The following is a 19841-nucleotide window of genomic DNA, read 5'->3' on the forward strand; positions in this document are numbered from 1 at the left end:
GGGATTCGAACCCGCCACCTTAGGTGTATGTGGCTGGTGCCTTAGCCGCTTGAGCCACAGGCGCCAAGCCAAGAATTTTTTAGACAAAGAACCAATAAGGCTATAGCAGGGAGCCATCTACATGACCCCTCCCCAACTTTTCCACCCAAGTAGTTCAGTACTAATGGCAGAGGAAACAGACCAAAATTTTCCCCATAAAAATTCCAATTATGTTCAGGGAAGAAGCTGCATGCTAATTAATTGGGTTCCCAGTCTCCCTATTCCCTTGTTTGAAAAGCAGATCCTGTACTTGCCAAGCATTCTATTAGATGCTGTGGGTGGGGGAGGAGAAATTATGAAGAAGGTGACCAGGGTACTGTGTCTAATGTGTGTCTCTCCCTGTCTTGCCCCCCCACCAAGTCTCAGCAGGCAGGATCCGGAGGCACGAGAGGATGTTGGCTATGCCAGCCTTGAGCTACCGGGGGACTCTACCCTCTCACTACCCACCCTAGACACAGAGGAGACCGGTGATGACCTCATTTCACCCTACGCCAGTTTCTCCTCCACGGCAGACCGCCCCACGCCCCTGCTCAGTGGCTGGCTAGACAAGCTCTCACCTCAGGGGTGGGCTGATGGGAAGGGAAAGGAGAGGAGGGACACTGGGAGGTGGAGGAAGGGCAGGTCCCAAGTGTTCCCAGACTCTGTGGTCCCCCAACTCCATGCAACCCCAAACACTTATCTTGGCCCCTTCCTTCCTCAGAAATTATGTCTTCCAGAGGCGCTTTGTGCAGTTCAATGGGAGGAGTCTAATGTACTTTGGCAGTGACAAGGTAGGGGACAAGAGATGCTCTGTGAGACTAGGGAGAGGGAGAAGAAGGGCTGGGGAGGCTCAGGATTGGAAGGAGAAAAGCCTTCCAACGGCGGGGGAGGGGGTTGGTTACCATATGCCTGATGTAAGCAGTTAAAGTAGTTGGCTTAGCAGCTGTACCCACTCCTTGTGGATTGAGTGCTGAGCTTGGAAAAGCTGGTGCTGGACCCAAGGGTCAGCACACATTGCTCAGTTCCTGTCCCCATGGGTCACTGAGCTCTGTCTCCAGGACCCCTTCCCCAAGGGTGTGATCCCTTTGACTGCCATTGAGATGACCCGTGGCAGCAAGGACAATAAGTTCCAGGTCATCACCAGCCAGAGGGTGTTCATGTTCCGCACAGAGAGCGAGGGTGAGGGCCAGGGCTCCTGGGTCAGGGTGGGAGGAGGGAGGCTGTGTGAGCACATAGCCTGCTGATCTGCTTCCTTGTCATCCACCAGCCCAGCGGGACATGTGGTGCTCCACGTTGCAATCCTGCCTGAAGGAGCAGCGTCTTCTGGGCCACCCGCGGCCCCCCCAGCCACCCCGACCCCTCCGCACGGGCGTGCTGGAGCTGCGTGGACATAAGGCCAAGGTGTTTGCTGCTTTGAGCCCTGGAGAGCTGGCGCTGTACAAGAGTGAGCAGGTAAGGAGGGCTGCTGTGCTGGGGCCAAGGGGCCTGTCCATTCTGGTACCTCACAGGCCTCCCTCCCCTAGGCCTTCACTTTGGGCATTGGGATCTGCTTCATCGAGCTACAAGGCTGCAGTGTCCGGGAGACTAAAAGTCGAAGCTTCGACCTGCTCACACCCCATCGCTGCTTCAGGTGGGGCTTGGGCTAGTGGGAGGCAAGCCTGGGGACTTTGAGGGAGGCATAAGGCTGGGGAGGACCAGAGGTCTCCTCAGGAGGATGTTAGTGGTCTTACACTGATGGGAGTCCAGAGAGCAGGGTCAAGATATCAGGAGGGCCTAGGCTGGCCCACATGTGGCCTGTTGTGGTTCCTGCAGGAATAGCTGGTGGGATGGGATATGGGGGGAGGTCCATGCCCACGGACTGGCTGTCCACCCCTCAGCTTCACAGCCGAGTCTGGGGGGGCTCGGCAGAGCTGGGCGGCCGCACTGCAGGAAGCAGTAACTGAGACCCTGTCTGACTACGAGGTGGCTGAGAAGATCTGGTCCAATCGGGCAAACCGGCACTGTGCAGACTGTGGGGCCTCCCGCCCAGACTGGGCTGCTGTCAACCTGGGCGTGGTCATCTGCAAGCAGTGTGCAGGTGAGGGCTGGGGCCTCAAGTCCAAATGGGTAGCAGGAGGAGGGGTAGGAATTGGAGGATACTCATGTCTAATGTCCCTTGTACCCTAACAGGTCAGCACCGGGCCCTGGGTTCTGGAATCTCTAAGGTGCAGAGCCTGAAGCTGGACACAAGTGTCTGGAGTAATGAGATCGTACAGGTGAGGGGTCTGAAGAGGGAGAGGGTGGGACGGGTGAAAGACAGCTTCAGAAAGCAGGCATTTATACCAGCTTGGGGACAGGATTGGAATGTCTGAGGAGTCTTCCTGTCACTTACCTCCACCTGTTGTCATCTTACAGTTGTTCATTGTCCTGGGAAATGATCGTGCTAACCGCTTCTGGGCAGGGACACTACCCCCAGGGGAGGGGCTGTATCCAGACTCAAACCCTGGCCCCCGGGGAGAGTTCATCTCCCGAAAGTACAAGTTGGGTCTCTTCCGGAAGCCCCACCCTCAGTATCCAGATCATAGCCAGCTTCTCCAGGTAGGATGGACAGGGTGGGGCTGATGGGAGAGGGGCAGTCTTTGAGTTGGAATGCCTAGGCTTGGGTGACAGGGGCTGTTTTGGTGTCCCTTGGACTCTTAGTCTGGGTTTGGGGGCAGACAAAGGCCTTTCCTTCCCTGCAGGCACTGTGTGCAGCTGTGGCGGGACCCAACCTGCTGAAGAACATGGCCCAGCTCTTATGTGTTGAGGCCTCTGAGGACGAGGAGCCCTGGTCCCCTGCAGCCCCTGATGGAAGCTTCCCTGGCCATCTACCAGCAGGTTATTTCCCTAAGTGCTCCCTCTCTCTTCCCTGGGAATTCTCAGCCTCAACCTGTGATTTGGTTCTTCTAGGAGGCTCCAATTACCCCATCATCTGGTCCATCACAACAGCCCACACTAAGCAGTTTCCCAGCCCCTCAGATCCTCAGGGCCTATTTTCTGATGTCATGAGATCACTGATAATGGTCAGGGCCTGGGCTGGGTCTGGATGTTCCAGGGGCTAGCGCTGGTCCATCCCTGACAGGCTCAACCGATAAGTCAGTTCTCATCTTATTGGGGAGCTCTCAAAGAAGTGATAAGTTTAACAGTGGTGCTCTCCATTGTTCAGGCCACAAGGGCTGAGATGCCTGCAGGATAGCCCTTGCTCTAGGTGCCTAGCCAGAGCTAACTGCCTGGCTGGCTGGCTGGCTGGTGGGGAGCAGGAGGGGGTAGGGGCTGGGCTAGAGGCCTCCCTCTCTCATCAACCCCTGTCATATTCTTTTCTAATCTGGGTAGTGACAGTTCCAGGCTTACTGGGCCCAATCTGGCCATGCTGCCAGTGAAGTTGGGTTCTGCTATCTTCTGTTTAATCCATTCCCCAGAAAGGATCAGGCTTCACAAGATTACTTCTCCTTTCCCTTGCAGACCCCTCACCTGGTGTGTACAATGAGGTGGTGGTGCCTGCTACTTACAGTGGTTTCCTGTACTGTGGTCCCATCAGCAACAAAGCTGGACCCCCACCACCTCGCAGGGGCCGAGATGGTGAGGGGGAGCCAGGGGAGGGGAGCATACAGGGACAGGAATTGGGGAGGGTATGAGTATGCAGAGGACCAGGGAGAAGAGGGCTGGGATGGGAAAGTGGGGCCATGCCCTAGAGGGGACGTGCTGGGGGAGAGAGGGACCTTGCCAGGTGGTACCGCTAAGTGATAGTTAAAAACCTCTGCTCTGAAGTCATACTGTCTGGGTCAAACTCCAGCTTTGCTAGTTCCCACCTATGTGACATGGGCAAGTAACTCAAACTCTGATCCTCAGTTTCTCCATCTGTAAAATAAGATGGAATATAATATTCACCCCATAGGTTATTGTGAAGATTACATGGGAGCACACATATGCAAGGGCTTGGCATAGAATAGATATTTGCCAATGGGAACTATGACAGTAGGGGCAGAGGTCTCCTGTCCCTGACCATCTCTCTCCCCCTTAGTTCCCCCCCGCCTGTGGTGTGTGCTGGGAGCTGCTCTGGAAATGTTTGCATCAGAAAGCAGCCCTGAACCTGTCAGCCTCATACAGCCCCAGGATGTTGTATGTCTGGGTGTGAGCCCCCCACCCACTGACCCAGGTGACCTCGACAGGTATCAGCTCGCCATGCTCATTGAGCATCTTTCTATCCCTGGTCTGCAGCCCAACTGTTCCTCATTGGCCCCCACTCTCCTCCCTGACCTCATCTCTCCAGGTTCCCCTTTTCCTTTGAGCTCATCCTCACCGGTGGGAAGATTCAACATTTTAGCACAGATGGAGCTGACAGCCTGGAGGCCTGGACTAGTGCCATGGGCAAGGTGAGAGAGCGAGACCCCTCCATAGCAGCTTGAGATTTCCCTAGCCCCACCTGCTCCCATACTGTCCTCTCTTGTTCCTATAGCTGTTTCCACAGCTTCCACTAACAGCTGAAGTTGACTGAGCGCTTATTCTGTGCCAGGCCCCATGTTAAGCACTGCCTACTCAATATCTCAATTTTCACAACAGCCCACAGAGATAAGGATTTTTAATATTTTTTATGTAAAGAAACCAAGTCTCAGTCAGAGGTTATGAAGTCACATGGCCAGAGTCACAGAGCTCAGAGGCAGCAGAGCACAGGACTGAAAATCAGGCCTCTGTCTCCAAAGCCCATGCCATAAACCTCTCTGTACCCCAGCCTATTCCCACAGAGAAGCTGCCTCTGCTTCCTGCTCCCTCCATCCCCCCAGTTCACCACCAGCAGGCCCAGAGGTATAGCTATCGTCCTATGTCTCAGATTTTTAGACAAGCCAATCTCTGCATTCTGTTTTCTCTTCTTGGAATTAAAAGTTCACAACCTAAAGTCAGACATCCTGGGATTTGAATCCCAGAACTCTCAGCCTTGTGAGCTTCTCCACATCTGTAGAGTGGGCGTAACAAACTCACCCCCTAGGGTTGAGGATTAAGTGACATGTGAGGCCCACACACAGCAAGCCCCCAATACGTGGGTGTTGAACTGATAATGATGGTAGTGATGATCAGTGACGACAGTCTTTCCCATCCTAAAACAGCGTTTCCCTAAGCTCTGCTGCACCTTCAACTTTTCACCCTGGCACCCTCCTTTCCCTCCTGACAGCTTCTCAGAAAGTCGTGTGCAGCCTGTGGTTCCTCCTCAACCCCTTGCAGCTGCCCCTCCTCTGCCGTACTCTCCTGAATTGCCACCCTGCATGTCACCAGTGGCTTCCCACTTCCCAAGTCCGAGACTGCCACCTAGCCTCAGCAGATCCTCTGTATGGCATCTGGCACTCCTCTGCAGGAAATGCTCGACTCCTCTGGCTTCTGACCCCCTCTCCCCGGCCTTCTACATCTCTTCATACTAACACACTTTCTCCATTTCTTTTCAAGGCTCTGTCGTGGCCCTCCCAACCAGATCTAAGTCTCCTCTTGTTATGAGCTACACTTTCCAAAAGTCTGGTCTATCTTTTAAGGCAGTGCTGCCCAAAGTGTGGTGTAAAGACTGTTACACGGTACTGGTCCATGGATCATTTGTATGGTCTTTGACAGGATAAGCACGGAACTGGAGAGTAAGCATTTAGAATCTTTTACAGTAATTTGACAGTAATTTTATGTGTTCAATCTAATTGTAAAAACTAAGGGCTTGTATGTCTTTGTTTTTTCATCTTAATTTTCCAGCAATTCATTTTTATTGTTTTTAATCAAAGTACAGCAGTTGGTTAGTAACAGCTTGGAACTTCCTTTATAAAAAAGAAAAAAAAATCCGCTCCTTTACCATAGGGAAAGGTAAAGGTAAAGCACTGCTTTATGGTTGATCTCAAACACCTCTTTCTCCACTAAGCTCTTCTCTGGCTCCCTGGGGTGGTGAAATTTCCCAGAGCATCATGACTATTCAGTGATAGCATTTAGGTTATAAAGAATGGGCATTCCTGAGGGTGGCGCTGTGGCTCAAAGGAGTAGGGCGCCAGCCCTATATGCCAGAGGTGGCAGGTTCAAACCCAGCCCCGGCCAAAAACTGCAAAAAAAAAAAAAAAAAAAAGAATGGATATTCCTTCTTACCCCACACCCCAATTAAGGGCACAAGGCTGCCACGCAGGGGTTTCTCTATGTTGGCTGGAGCAAATTGAGTTGAACTGAATGTCTATCCTATCTTTTTCCACTCATCTCCTATCTCCTCCTTTGTTCTCTCCCATCAATTTCATTACTCTTTTTCCTCTGCTTTCTCTTCATGTCTTTCTGTGCTTTTCTCTATCCCTCTCGTTCTCATTCCTCCTCTCATTCTCTATCCCTCCTCGTCCTCCACCCCTGTCTCTTCCCCCCTTCTTCTCTCCTGTCTTCCCCTGCCTCTACAGTGGTTCTCCCCGCTGAGCTGTCACCAGCTACTGGGCCCTGGGCTGCTGCGGCTGGGCCGCCTGTGGCTGCGGTCCCCCTCCCATACAGCCTTGGCCCCCGGTCTCTGGCTGTCAGCGTTTGGCCTCCTTCGTGGTGACCACCTCTTCCTGTGTCCAGCACCGGGCCCAGGCCCCCCAGCCCCTGAGGACATGGTACATCTACGGAGGCTACAGGAGATCAGTAAGCAGGGATGGGGCCAGGGATGAAGGCTGGCCATGGGTGAGTGGGAGTGGACTTTTTTATTTGGGAGTTCTTATGGGAAACAACAGAATGTAGTGGCTTTAGGCACAAGCTCTGAAGGGAAACTGCCCAGATTTAGACCCTACTTTCATCACTTCCTCACTGTGTGCCCTTAGACAAGTTACTTAGCCTTTCTGTTCTCTAGTTTTCTCATCTTTAAGATGGGCACAATAATAAGACCTTCCTCACAGGGTTGTAGTGAGGTTCAAATAGGATAATTAGATTAAACACTTATCATGGAGCCTGGCAGGAGGCATCTTATACATGCTCAATAAATATTATCAATATATGTTGTTTTTGTTATTATATGATATCACTTGCTAGTTGGGGTCTGGGGAAGGGGAATGAGTTTCCTCACTCCTCTCCTGTCACCTAAAACAAGAACAACATAGGATATTTTAGGACTTTGGAAATAAGAGACCTGGGTTTGAGCTCAGCTTTGCCTTTCCATAGCAAGTAATCTGGGGCAAGCTACATAATCTCTGAGTTTTAATGTATCACCTGTAAACTGGGGACAATTGTATATAACTCATAGGATTGAATGGAACATTGTTTGTAAGGCTCCTAGCCTCGCACCTGTATACCTTAAACACTTAGTAGTCATTGTGATGAAGAAGATGATGATGTAATGTCTAATTTCTCTCCTCCCAGGTGTGGTCCCTGCAGCTGACACCCCAGACAAGAAGGAGCATTTGGTCCTGGTGGAGACAGGAAGGTAACTGTTGATCCTACCCTTGACCCAAGCACCTCTTTCTGGAGCTCAGCCCACACTCTCCACCCTGGCCTGCAGGACCACTGCTCACTTCCTCCAATTTGCTTCCCCAGTTCAGGCATTATCTGGGTTGGGTATTGCTGCCCCCTGCCGGTGGCTCTGGGAAGTCAGTTCCCTGTGCTCCTGCACCTCAGTCATAGGACCATCTGGAGCTGATTCTGACTCAGGCTTCTGGGGTCTTAGGACCCTGTATCTGCAGGGGGAGGGCCGGCTGGACTTCTCAGCATGGAACACAGCCATTGGAGGTGCAGCTGGTGGGGGCGGCACAGGGCTGCAGGAACAGCAGATGAGCCGAGGTGACATCCCCATCATCGTGGACGCTTGCATCAGTTTTGTCACCCAGCATGGTTAGTATGCACTAGCTAACACTGAGCCATTGGGGAGGGGGTGGAGGGCATAGACAGCCGGGGTGGGGGATAAATCACCTGAAAGAACTTTGTCTCCAAAGACTGCAAGTTCAGTTTCCTCATGTGTAAGGTAGTGCTGACCATCCTCATTTTCCAGGATGGTTGTGGTAGTGAGCTAATGCATGTCAAACATTAAGCACAGGGCCTGGCAGGTAGTAAGTGTTCAAAAGTAGCTGTTACTGAAGTGTGGGCATGGAGGGTGACAGCAGCCCTGGAAATGTAACTGAGGGCATAGAGCCATGGCCACAAAGAGGGGTCAGCTGTGAGGCAAGAGCAAAGCTGTGCAGCAAAATCCCTGAAGATTTGAGCACAATTATTTTGTGTGGGAGGTTTTCTAGGCAAGTGGTCCCCAGAATTCTTTGTGAGTTTTTTCCTCCAGCCCAAGTAAGGAACAAAGAGAATCTATCACCCTGTGAGCCCTCTTTAGAAGGCTGGACTCTTGAGAAGGAAAATTAATGAAAGCTAAGGGAGTTTTCTGTCATCTCTCAGTATCCATGGGGAATTGGTTCCAGGACCCCTGTGGATATATAGTAACAAAACCTGTAAATGCTCAAGTGCCTTATATAAAATGATGTAGTATTTGCATACACTATGTATCATCCTGTGTACTTTAAATCTGTGGTGCCCCAACCCCTGGGCATGGGGCAGTACTGGTCCAAGGCCCGTTGGGTCTATGGCCTGTTAGGAACCGGGCTACACAGCAGGAGGTGAGTGGCATGTAAGTCAGTGAAGCTTTATCTATATTTATAGTCGCTCTCCACCACTCATATCACCACAAGAGTTCTACCTCATGTCAGATAAGTGGTGGCATTAGTTTCTCATAGAAGTAATTAGTTTCTCATAGAAGTAGAAACCCTACTGTAAATGGAGGATGTGAGGGATCTGGGTTGCATCCTCCTTGTGAAAATCTAATGCCTGATGATCTGAGGTGGAGATACAATGTACAGAATCATCCTGAAACCACTGTCCCCCATCAATGTAGAGAATCATCCTGAAACCACTATCCCCCACCCCTAGTCCATGGAAAAATGGTTTTGTGTAAAACCAGTCCCTGCTGCCAAAAAGGTTGGGGACAACTGCTTTAAATCATCTCTGAGTTACTTTTAATACTTAACACACTGCAGATGCTATGTAAATAGTTGTTTTACTATATTTTTATCTGAATTATTTTTATCATTATATTGTTACTTTATATTGGTTTGTTTTTCAAATATTTTCAACCTGTGGTTGGTTGAATTCACAGATGTGGAACTCATGGATATAAAGGGCCAATTGTAAAGGAAGGAAAGGCACTGACATGGACAATGTGTAGTTAGTGGCTATAACATTCTCTATGCTGTGGCAGTAGCCTATTTCTGTGACTTCCCACACTCACTAGACCTCTGTCTTCTTCTCAGCCTCCCTTGTGTGCAAAGGAGGATTTAAGTCAGAGGTCCAGTGAGAAAGCCTTGGAGAAAGAGTTCCCTCCCCTGCAAGGTTCCTGTATCACCACTGTTCGTTCAACATGTATATGGAACTGCTACCGTGTGCCAGACACTGGGGATAAGGGAGTGAACAAGAAAGGTCCTACAAATCTTGCAGACTAGTAGAAGAGATGGGTAATAAATAAAAACCCAAATATAGCCGGTTCTTGTTATTTGTAGTAGTTATGTTCCATAAAATTACCACAAAAATTAGTGAACATGGGCGGCACCTATGGCTCTGTGAGTAGGATGCTAGCCCCATATACCGAGGGTGGTGGGTTCAAACCTGGCCCCGGCCAAACTGCAACAAAAAAATAACCGGGTGCTGTGGTGGGCGCCTGTAGTCCCAGCTTCTTGGGAGGCTGAGGCAAGAGAATCGCCTAAGCCCAAGAGCTGGAGCTTTGCTGTGAGCTGTGACACCATGGCACTCTTCTGAGGGAGATAAAAGACTATCTCTTAAAAAAAAAAAATTAGTGAACAGTGAATCATTGTGCCAGGGAAATACAGGGTTAGGTTCCTGCAAGCTTCTGGTTACAACATTATCATCAACTGATCAATATGTAACCTTGCTTTATGTATTTTGCTGTTTAAAGACACCTTGTTTAATATATATTGCTGATTAATACTGAACTCAAGACCACAGCACTATAACTCATGCCTAAGTCAAACTTGTATTGGCACATCACACCTTTCTCATGTTTGGGACACTAGACAGCACTTTAACACTACATTTGGGGACCATTTTAAACGGTGAAATCACCAAAAGCATGAAAATATGAAAAATGTGACTCTAAATATACTGTGAAAGTACACTTGTTTGTACTATGAGACCTAAGCTGAGAACATGCACATTAGGGTGGCGACTTAAATTATTCCCTGGTCTGTGCATGTTTGTTTGTAAATGACTGTGAAAATGCCAGAATGTATTGATTTGGGGCAAATCAATAAATTTTTAGCAAGTAGGTGAATGTGCAAACAGAATCTGCAGATAATAAAGATCAACTGTAATATGATTTTAAAGAGTAATATTTAAAAATAAAAGTGCCGAGGAGATACAGCATTATGGGGGATGCTATGTGACAGGAAGGTCAGGAAAAGACTTTCTGAGAATGAGAACTCCAGCAGTGTGCTGAGAATCAAGACCACAGGGGCACAGAGCTCTTCTCTGACTTACTTTCTCCCAATAGCTGCATTCCATGTGGGAAGGTCAAAGATGGTCTGTGGTGGGTGGTGGTATGTCTTTGCACAGTGGTGAGCAGAGACAACTGGCTGTTCTCAGGGCTCCGGCTGGAGGGTGTGTACCGGAAAGGGGGTGCTCGTGCCCGCAGCCTGAAACTCCTGGCTGAATTCCGTCGGGATGCCCGGTCAGTGAAGCTCCGACCAGGGGAACACTTTGTGGAGGATGTCACTGACACACTCAAACGCTTCTTTCGTGAGCTTGATGACCCTGTGACCTCTGCACGGTTGCTGCCTCGCTGGAGGGAGGCTGCTGGTAACTCCCAAGATCCCTAAGAACCAAGGCCTAACCTTAGATTTCAATCCTTTCCCACCAGAATCCATGATTGGGCAGCCCACTTCCCTTACATTCTCACCCTAGGGGATGATCCAGAGACTTGGCTTAGGAGGAGGATGAAGGGGAGAGAGACACATCCATCCTGGCTTTGTTTCTCTAAAACTTTCTCCCTCCACTCCAGCCTCCACTCTCCCTTCCTGGATTCTCTCCAACCCTCCTCCATTCCATCCTCAGAGCTGCCCCAGAAGGATCAGCGCCTGGAGAAATACAAAGAAGTGATTGGCAGCCTGCCGAGGGTCAACCGCCGTACACTGGCCACCCTCATTGGGCATCTGTATCGGTCAGTATGGCCAGACCTCTTGCAAGCACCCTTCCTGATCCTTCCTCATCTCAATTTGACCCTGCACTTTCATTCATTCATTCCACCAACAGTTTTTAAGTGAAGGTGTTGTAGAATAAAGGTTCAGAGAATGGATTTGGGGGTCAGGCAGACGTAAGCTTTAATCTGGCCCTATCATTCTACCTGTGTGACTTTGGGTAAATTATTTGTTTTCTCTGAGCCTCAATGTCTTTAGATGATGTAATGAGGAGTAGTATCTATCTTATAGGTTATGAGAGAGATAAATGCGATAATTCTTGTAAAATTCTTAGTACAGCACCTGGCATGTAGTAAGCCTTTAGCAATGGTTAGCAATCATTATTATTTTATTATTCTATGTCAAGTAAAGGGTTAGATGTAAGAAATATAAAGATGGCTTGGTGCCTGTGGCTCAAGTGGCTAAGGCGCCAGCCACGTACACCTAAGGTGTTGGGTTCGAATCCAGCCCAGGCCCACCAAAACAACAATGACGGCTGCAACCAAAAAATAGCTGGGCATTGTGGTGGGTGCCTGTGGTCCCAGCTACTTGGGAGGCTGAGGCAGGAGACTTGCTTGAGCCCAGCAGTTGGAGGTTGCTGTGAGCTGTGATGCCATGGCACTCTACCCAGAGGGACAGCTTGAGGCTCTGTCTCAAAAAAAAAGAAAAAAAAATAGAAATATAAAGATGAATAAGATGCAGATCAACCTTTCCAGGCTGTTAGGGTGACAGACCGTTCAGTGATTCTGGGCTGTGTTGCACTGATTGTCTATATTATAAGGATTGTAATACAGTATAACATGCCCATGGGCCAAATCCAGTCCATTGCCTGCTTTTGTAAATAAAGTTTTGTACATAAAGTATAAAGCCACACTCATTCATTTATACATATTCTATGGCACCTTCCCAGCTACAACAGCAGAGTTGTTACAACAGAGACTGTATGGCTAACCAATTTGATGAGAACATTTCAAATTGTATATAAAACCAGCACATTGTACCCCATGATTGTATTAATGTACACAGCTATGATTTAATTTAAAAAAAAAAAGAGAGAGAGACTGTATGGCATGCAAGCCTAAAATATTCAGTAGTTGTCCCTTTACATAAAAATATGTTTGCTGACTCCTACCATATTTATAATGACCCTGGCCTATCTGTCTCTCCTAGACTGGGAGCTAGCTTCGAGGCCAGTCTTAGTGCTGTAAGTCCCAAGCACTTAGTTCAGGGCCTGGTGTACAGTAGGGACCCAATAAGTGTTTGCTGAATGAATGGATGCATTGATGAAGTTGCATTCTTCACGACCCTGGTACTCCTCTGCAGGGTGCAGAAGTGTGCGGCTCTAAACCAGATGTGCACACGGAACCTGGCCCTGCTGTTTGCACCCAGTGTATTCCAGACAGATGGGAGAGGGGAGCACGAGGTGCGAGTGCTACAGGAGCTCATTGATGGCTACGTCTCCGTCTTTGATGTAAGATTTTCCTGACCCCTGACCTATTTCTGCAGGGCCCAGAGACTCTGGATACTGGTACCTCAACAATCACCTAGCCCAGGCCTCCGATTGCCCTTTGCATCAGGAAGCACCTCCCTGGCACCTGGCCTCTTTCTCTCATTAGCTCACTCCCAACATCCTCATCCCCTTAGTTCTTCGCTCCTTGGGCCTCCAGCTCTCTTAAGCAGGTCCTCTTTGGCCTTGAGATCTGCCCTGTGTCCTCCTTTTCCAGCACCCCCCCACACACACACTCTCTTTTGGCTCTTTCACAGATCGATTCTGACCAGGTAGCTCAGATTGACTTGGAGGTCAATCTTATCACCACCTGGAAGGATGTGCAGGTAATTTATCCTAGCTTCAGACTTCTGAGTAGGGCAGGAGGAGACATCAAGGTGGGAAGCGGAACTTCTGCCCAGTTGAGGAAGTTTCCTTTCAGCCTGTCCTTCTGGACACTGGCCCTCTGTTCTCTGAAAAACAGGGAAAACCAAGCTCTGGATAGTTTTTTTGTTTTCTGTGGAGCACAGTGAAGCCAGATTTCTCCTACCCTACCATTTTATTTATATATTTATTTTGTTTTGTTTTGGTTTTGGCCAGGGCTAGGCTTGAACCCTCCACCTCTGGCATATGGGGCCAGTGCCCTACTCCTTTGAGCCACAGGTGCCGCCCCTACCCTACACTTACAGTGATGTCACTCACGGCTCTGAGGATTTAAGTGTAAGAGATCCAAGGAAGAGTCAGTAAAGCAGTCAGACAAAGCAGTGAGAATAATAATGTATATAAAAATAATAGCAAACATTAGCTGAGGAATTATTATATTCCAAGCACTTCTACTCTCATTTTAGCATCATACAACTAACTTCATGAAATACATAATCCCACTTGTTTTTCAAACAAAAAACTGAGGCTCAGAGGGTCACATATTCAAAGTCACACTGTACTGAGTGGCAGAGTTAGAACCCAGGCAGTTTGACTTCAAACCTGTCCTCTCAAGCTCTATGCTTCACTGCCTCGGGAAGCACATACATAGCCTAAAGATGCAGCTCCACCACTCTTGGAGTTCTCTCTTATAAGGGCAAGAGAGATGTTGGGGATGAGGGCTGGGAGGTGCTATAAGCAACCTGAGGGATCCTCTTTGATTTTTTTCATATCCTCTTGTATCCTGACTTCTTTACCCCTCCTTTCAGCTGTCTCAGGCTGGAGACCTCATTATGGAGGTTTATATAGAGCAGCAGCTCCCAGACAACTGTGTCACACTGAAGGTCAGTCCTGAGGGGAGGATTGGAGGGGAAATGAGAGGATAGTGGGGGCAAGGACAACAGCCTGACCAGCATGGGTTCTCTGCTGTTGCCCTGACCCCAGGTGTCCCCAACCCTGACTGCAGAGGAGCTAACTAACCAGGTACTAGAGATACGGGGGACAGCAGCTGGGACAGACTTGTGGGTGACTTTTGAGATTCGAGAGCATGGGGAACTTGGTGAGTATGATCGTGAGTGTGCGTATGTGTGTGTATGGTTATATGGTCAAGGTCATCAATGACTTCATTACCAAACACAATGAGCATTCTACTCATCCACAAGAGGGGATATTCAACACAGTTGACCTACTCCCTCTTTTGCAGTACTCTTCTTTCTTGGCTTTAGAAAATCCTACAACCTCCTGGTTTCTCTTCAATCTCAAAGGCAGCTTCTCTTCTTCTGCCCACACTCTAAATGTTAAAGGGATCTAGGGCTCAATCCTGGGACCTTTTCTCTTCTTTATCTACATTTCTCCTTGGAAGAAGAAAGCATGGCATTCCTGTGGCTTTAAATGCCATTAATAAGATGACACCATTTTTTTTCTCTGGCCCGGACCTCTCCTCTGAGCGCCAGATTCATATCCAACCGCCTACTTGGCACCTCCATTTCTCACAGCAGCTCAAATTTAAAGCATTTAAGACCAAATTTGATTCCTAGCCCCCTCGCCTAATAAAAACCCAGGCCATTTTCTAGTGGTTTCCATCTCAGTAAGTGGCACCACAGTTCACCCAGTTATTAAGGCCAGGAAGCTAGGAGTCTTCTGGGAGTCCTTCCTTTCCTTCATCTTCATATACAACCCATCAACTAGTCTTGTTGATTCTATTAGAATCTATCACTTCTCTGTATTCAACTGTTAACCACCGCCCTAGTTGAATTCACTGTTATCTTTCTGTCTCCCAACAATAACCATGAAAATGTATGGCCCTGAAAAGCAAATTGCTGGACAGTGTTCCCATTCTTGCTTTCCTATAATCTGTTTTCCACACAGCAGCCAAATGAACATTTTGAGCTTAAATAGATCCTGCCATTTCTATGGTTAAAACCCTCTAATGGCTTCTCACTGAACTTAAAATAGAATTCAAGTTCTTTATCGTGGCTTACAAGATCCTGAATGCTTATTCCACAGACCTCATCTCACATCGCCTGTTCTTTTATCTATCCTCTTTACTGCAAGTACACTGGCTGTTTAGTTCCCCAAACACATCTTTCCTGATTCAGGGCGTTTGTTTTTACATTGCGTCATGCTCAAAATCTTCTACTCCCTGATCTTAGCATGTTTTGCTCTTCCTAATCCTTCAGATTTCTGAGTCTCATCTTCAGATGTCACTTTTGAAAGGCTTTGACTACCTTACCTCAGTTGCTGTCCTGTTGTTTCTCTCTCAGCTTCTTGTTTCTTTCAGAGCAGTTGTTTATCCACAATTATTGTATTTGTCTGTTTATTATCTGCTCCCTCATAAGACTGTGTACTTTGGCTCGGCGCCTGTGGCTCAAGCGGCTAAGGCACCAGCCACATACACCTAAGGTGGCAGGTTCGAATCCCCAGCCCGGGCCCGCCAAACAACAATGATGGCTGCAACTAAAAAATGGCCAGGCGTTGTGGTGGGCGCCTGTGGTTCCAGCTACTTGGGAGGCGGAGTCAGGAGACTCGCTTGAGCCCAGGAGTTGGAGGTTGCTATGAGCTGTGATGCCGTGGCACTCTACCCAGGGGGATAGCTTGAGGCTCCGTCTCAAAAAAAAAAAAAAAAGACTGTGTACTTTGTGAGGACAGGTCATGTCTGTCATACTCACCACTATATCCTAGGGCTAGCACATTACCTGGCACCGAAACAGTGCTAAAATAAAAGTCTCTGGCTAGATGATGGAATGGATAAATGAATTAGTGACTGCTAGGAGATGACTTGGGGGCTCTAAGCTTTGCATGGCTATTCTGACTGTTATCTACCTCCATCTTGCCTCTTAAGAGCGGCCACTGCATCCCAAGGAAAAAGTCCTAGAGCAGGCCCTACAATGGTGCCAGCTCCCAGAGCCCTGCTCAGCTTCCCTGCTCTTGAAAAAAGTGTCCCTGGCCCAGGCTAGCTGCCTCTTCACAGGTGAGCCTCCTCCCTCATCTCAGCCCCACCTCTCAGGCCTTTCCTCTAGGACCCTCCACCCAGCACTGCCCATCTGTGCCCAGGTATCCGGCGTGAGAGCCCTCGTGTGGGGTTGTTGCGCTGTCGTGAGGAGCCTCCCCGCTTGCTGGGAAGCCGCTTCCAGGAAAGGTTCTTTCTGCTACGTGGCCGCTGCCTACTGCTGCTTAAGGAGAAGAAGGTGAGGTCTTAGGGTCAGAGGCATGGGACATTAGGTGGCCATGGAGGAGAAGCCATGACTGTATCCATCCTCTGATTCCATGGCCCACACTTTCATCAACCTCATTGCTTCCTTGACTCCTTGAGCTCTCTGACCATGACCATGTACCATAATGCTCCCATGACTTATTGCTCTCATTAACCATGATCTGTTCTTATATCTCAACCTCACTGACTGTGTTCATGTTTCAGAGCTCTAAACCAGAACGAGAGTGGCCTCTAGAAGGTGCCAAGGTCTACCTGGGAATCCGCAAAAAGTTAAAGCCTCCAACACTGTGAGTTTTCTTCTTCATTCTGTACATCTAGGGCCTTCCTGCCTTCATTTACCCTGGCCTTTCTGATCTTTCCATTACTGTTCTCCTTTGCATCCCAGGTGGGGCTTCACATTGATATTGGAGAAGATGCAACTGTGAGTACCTCTTGGCCTGGCTTCTCCTCTGGCCCACCCTGTGCTTTCCCCTCTTCCCTCTTTCCTTCCTTCATTCATATATATCTGTCCCTTCTCTCCCCTTAATTCTACTTTGATTACCACCAGCTACTTGTCCTGCACTGATGAGGATGAGATGTGGGATTGGACAACCAGCATCCTTAAAGCCCAGGTACAGGGAAGGAAAAGGTTGAGGGCTCAGACTGTGGTTCCCCTATAGGTAGGGATATACGCCTACCTGTCCCCCTCAGTCCCTCCCATGCCCACCAGTGCCAACCTCCTCACCCTTTTGCCAGCATGATGACCAGCAGCCATTGGTCTTACGACGCCGTTCCTCCTCTGACCTTGCCCGTCAGAAGTTTGGCACTATGCCTTTGCTGCCCATCCATGGGGATGACAGTGGAGCCACCCTCCTCTCTGCCAATCAGACCCTGGTGAGACACCCCAGCTTGCCCCAAATCCCACACGATCTCTACCCTTACCCTTGTCCACTGCATAAGGGAGTGGTGGGTGAGGTGTGGTGGCTCACGCCTATAATCCTAGCACTTTGGGAGGACAAGGCTGGAGGATTGCTTGAGTTTAGGAGTTCAAGATTATCCAGAGCAAGAGTGAGACCTGTCTCTACTAAAAGTAGAAAAATTAGTCAGATGTCATTGGTGCATGTCTGTAATCCCAGGTACTTGGGAGGCTGAGGCAGGAGGATTCCTTGAGCCCAGGAGTTGGTTGCCCAAATTCTAGCCTGGGCAACAGAACAAGACCTGTTTTAAAAAAAAGAGGGAGTGGTATGCCTGCTAACCTGGTGCTCCCCTTTGCTCACTGCTCGCTGTCCCCCTCCCTTCTGCCTTCTCTGTGCCCCTATTCCCCACCCTGGCCTCCTGTTACCAGACCTCACTGTGTCTTTGTGTTTCTCCCTTCCCTTAAACCCATCCCACCTGTTCCCAGAGGCGACTACACAACCGGAGGACCCTGTCCATGTTCTTTGTGAGTACTGTGCCTGTTCTAGCTGTGTTCCTCTGTGCTGCCTGAGCCCTAGGTGTGCTCCCTGTGTTTTCCTGATCAGAGTGTGTACGTGTGTGTGTGTGTGTGTGTGTGTGTGTGTGGTGAGAGAGAAGGGAAGGCAGAAAGAATGAGGCAAATGAAGGATGATAGGATGTGGTAAGGAAAGGAGAAAGTGGTCTGAGAACCTGTGAAATAGAAGGAAAGTAGTTAAATGAATGCAATTGGGAGTCAGACAGACCTGGGTTCAAGCCCCAGTTTTACCATTTACTCATTTTGTGATTTTGGAGAACTTACTTAATCTCTTTCTACCTCTTGCAGTGTAATCCATTGCACAAGGTTATTCCAATATCATACATGCCAGGTATTTTGGAGCATCTGGCCCAGAAGAGCTCAATGAAAGTTAGCAATTAGGCCACATGGTGGCTCATGCCTGTAATCCTAGCATTTTGGTAGGCTGAGGTGGGAGGATCACTTGAGGCCAGGAGTTTGATACCAAACTGGCAACACAGCAAGACCCCATCTCTAAAAAAATAAAATAAAATAAATTAGCCAGGCATAGTGGCAAGTGCCTGGAGTCCTAGCTACTCAGGAGGATGAGGCAGGAAGATCACTTGAGCCCAGGAGTTAGAGATTACTGTGAGGTAGGATTGTATCACTGCACTCCAGCCCTTGTGACAAAGTGACATCCTATCTCTAAAGAAAAAAGTGATTAATAATCTTGTAACTTGTAACAACTCTGTGCCCACTCCTGCCATCCCCTTCCCATCTAGCCAATGAAGTCATCCCAGGGGTCTGTGGAGGAACAAGAGGAGCTGGAGGAGCCTGTATACGAGGAGCCAGTGTATGAGGAAGTGGGGGCCTTCCCTGAATTGACCCAGGATACCTCCACCTCCTCTGCCATACAAGAACGGACAGACAAGACAGAGATCCCCCTCACCAGCCAGAAGTCCTTTGATCAACCCCTTCTCTCCAAGGCAAGCACCCTGAACCAGGAGGAAAGGCCACCTGAACCCCCTCCAGGTCCTCCTTCGAAGAGCAATCCCCAAGCACAAGGATCCCTAGAGGAGCAGCTGCTCCAGGAGCTCAGTAGCCTCATTCTGAGGAAGGGAGAGACCATTGGAGGACCAGGAAGTCCTTCCCAGCCATCCAGCCCCCAAACCCCCAGCTCCAGCTCTACTGGCCTTCCAACACGGACACCTAGCTTCCCCACACAATCCTCCTGCACTTCCAGTCCACCCTCCAGCCAGCCCCTCACATGATCCTAGGACCAGCAATCAGAGAGGGTAGGTACCCAGAAGACCCAGAAACTCGGACCATGGCAGACACTGCTGGGAGCTGCTTCTTCCCTGGCTGGAAAGACTCCAAAATCTAGTGTGGTGCTATGGAAGGAGCACTGGACTAAGTACTCTAAAAGCTGTGTGTCCTAGGATGAGTCATGGTCCCTCTCTGAGACTCAGCCCATTTACTTGTACCATAAGGGAACAGAAATAAGGAGAGCAGTGAATGTCAAACTGTATTTCTCAGAGATATAAGCCAGCCCCACATATTTTCACTCAACAAGGGCAGCTTCTGCTTTATATATTTGATATGTAGGTGTTCTGTGAGAGATTTTGGATTTCAAAGGAATGGTTTTACTGCTTAAAGAAAAAAATGGGGCTCGGCGCCTATAGCTCAACCGGCTAAGGCGCCAGCCACGTACACCTAAGGTGGCGGGTTCGAATCCCCAGCCCGGACTCGCCAAACAACAATGACAGCTGCAACCAAAAAATAGCCGGGCGTTGTGGCCGGCGCCTGTGGTCCCAGCTACTTGGGAGGCAGAGGCAGGAGACTCGCTTGAGCCCAGGAGTTGGAGGTTGCTGTGAGCTGTAATGTCACGGCACTCTACCTAGGGGGATAGCTTGAGGCTCTGTCTCAAAAAAAAAAGAAAAAAAGAAAAAAATGGTTTGGAAGCCAGAGGCTTGGATGATATCCAAATGGTCTATCATAGCCCATTTCCTACACTGAAGCCCTGGCATGGGGTGATTGATTGGGGTTGGTGGCTGGGGCAAGGGGAAACCA

General features: G+C 49.1%; 1 protein-coding gene across 1 annotated transcript in view; it reads left to right on the forward strand.

Annotated features, from left to right (window-relative positions):
* Positions 1–19489, forward strand: part of ARAP3 (ArfGAP with RhoGAP domain, ankyrin repeat and PH domain 3) — a 26126-nt gene extending 6637 nt beyond the window's left edge. The window contains exons 5-33 of the mRNA XM_023516445.1: positions 400–603; positions 740–809; positions 1077–1197; positions 1286–1470; positions 1542–1648; positions 1896–2095; positions 2188–2273; positions 2413–2595; positions 2739–2874; positions 3499–3615; positions 4058–4205; positions 4307–4409; positions 6435–6654; positions 7366–7429; positions 7670–7833; positions 10636–10848; positions 11104–11209; positions 12549–12696; positions 12990–13058; positions 13902–13976; positions 14077–14191; positions 15974–16102; positions 16186–16319; positions 16550–16632; positions 16731–16766; positions 16893–16956; positions 17081–17218; positions 17727–17765; positions 18554–19489. Of these exons, the coding sequence (XP_023372213.1) occupies positions 400–603; positions 740–809; positions 1077–1197; positions 1286–1470; positions 1542–1648; positions 1896–2095; positions 2188–2273; positions 2413–2595; positions 2739–2874; positions 3499–3615; positions 4058–4205; positions 4307–4409; positions 6435–6654; positions 7366–7429; positions 7670–7833; positions 10636–10848; positions 11104–11209; positions 12549–12696; positions 12990–13058; positions 13902–13976; positions 14077–14191; positions 15974–16102; positions 16186–16319; positions 16550–16632; positions 16731–16766; positions 16893–16956; positions 17081–17218; positions 17727–17765; positions 18554–19042 (3946 nt within the window). The 3' untranslated portion in view covers positions 19043–19489. The remainder of the gene's footprint in view (positions 1–399; positions 604–739; positions 810–1076; positions 1198–1285; positions 1471–1541; positions 1649–1895; positions 2096–2187; positions 2274–2412; positions 2596–2738; positions 2875–3498; positions 3616–4057; positions 4206–4306; positions 4410–6434; positions 6655–7365; positions 7430–7669; positions 7834–10635; positions 10849–11103; positions 11210–12548; positions 12697–12989; positions 13059–13901; positions 13977–14076; positions 14192–15973; positions 16103–16185; positions 16320–16549; positions 16633–16730; positions 16767–16892; positions 16957–17080; positions 17219–17726; positions 17766–18553) is intronic.
* The last annotated feature ends 352 nt before the right edge of the window (positions 19490–19841 follow it).

Source organism: Otolemur garnettii, unplaced genomic scaffold, assembly GCF_000181295.1.
Source record: "Otolemur garnettii isolate 467f Iridium unplaced genomic scaffold, OtoGar3 scaffold00003, whole genome shotgun sequence".
Lineage (NCBI taxonomy): Eukaryota > Metazoa > Chordata > Mammalia > Primates > Galagidae > Otolemur > Otolemur garnettii.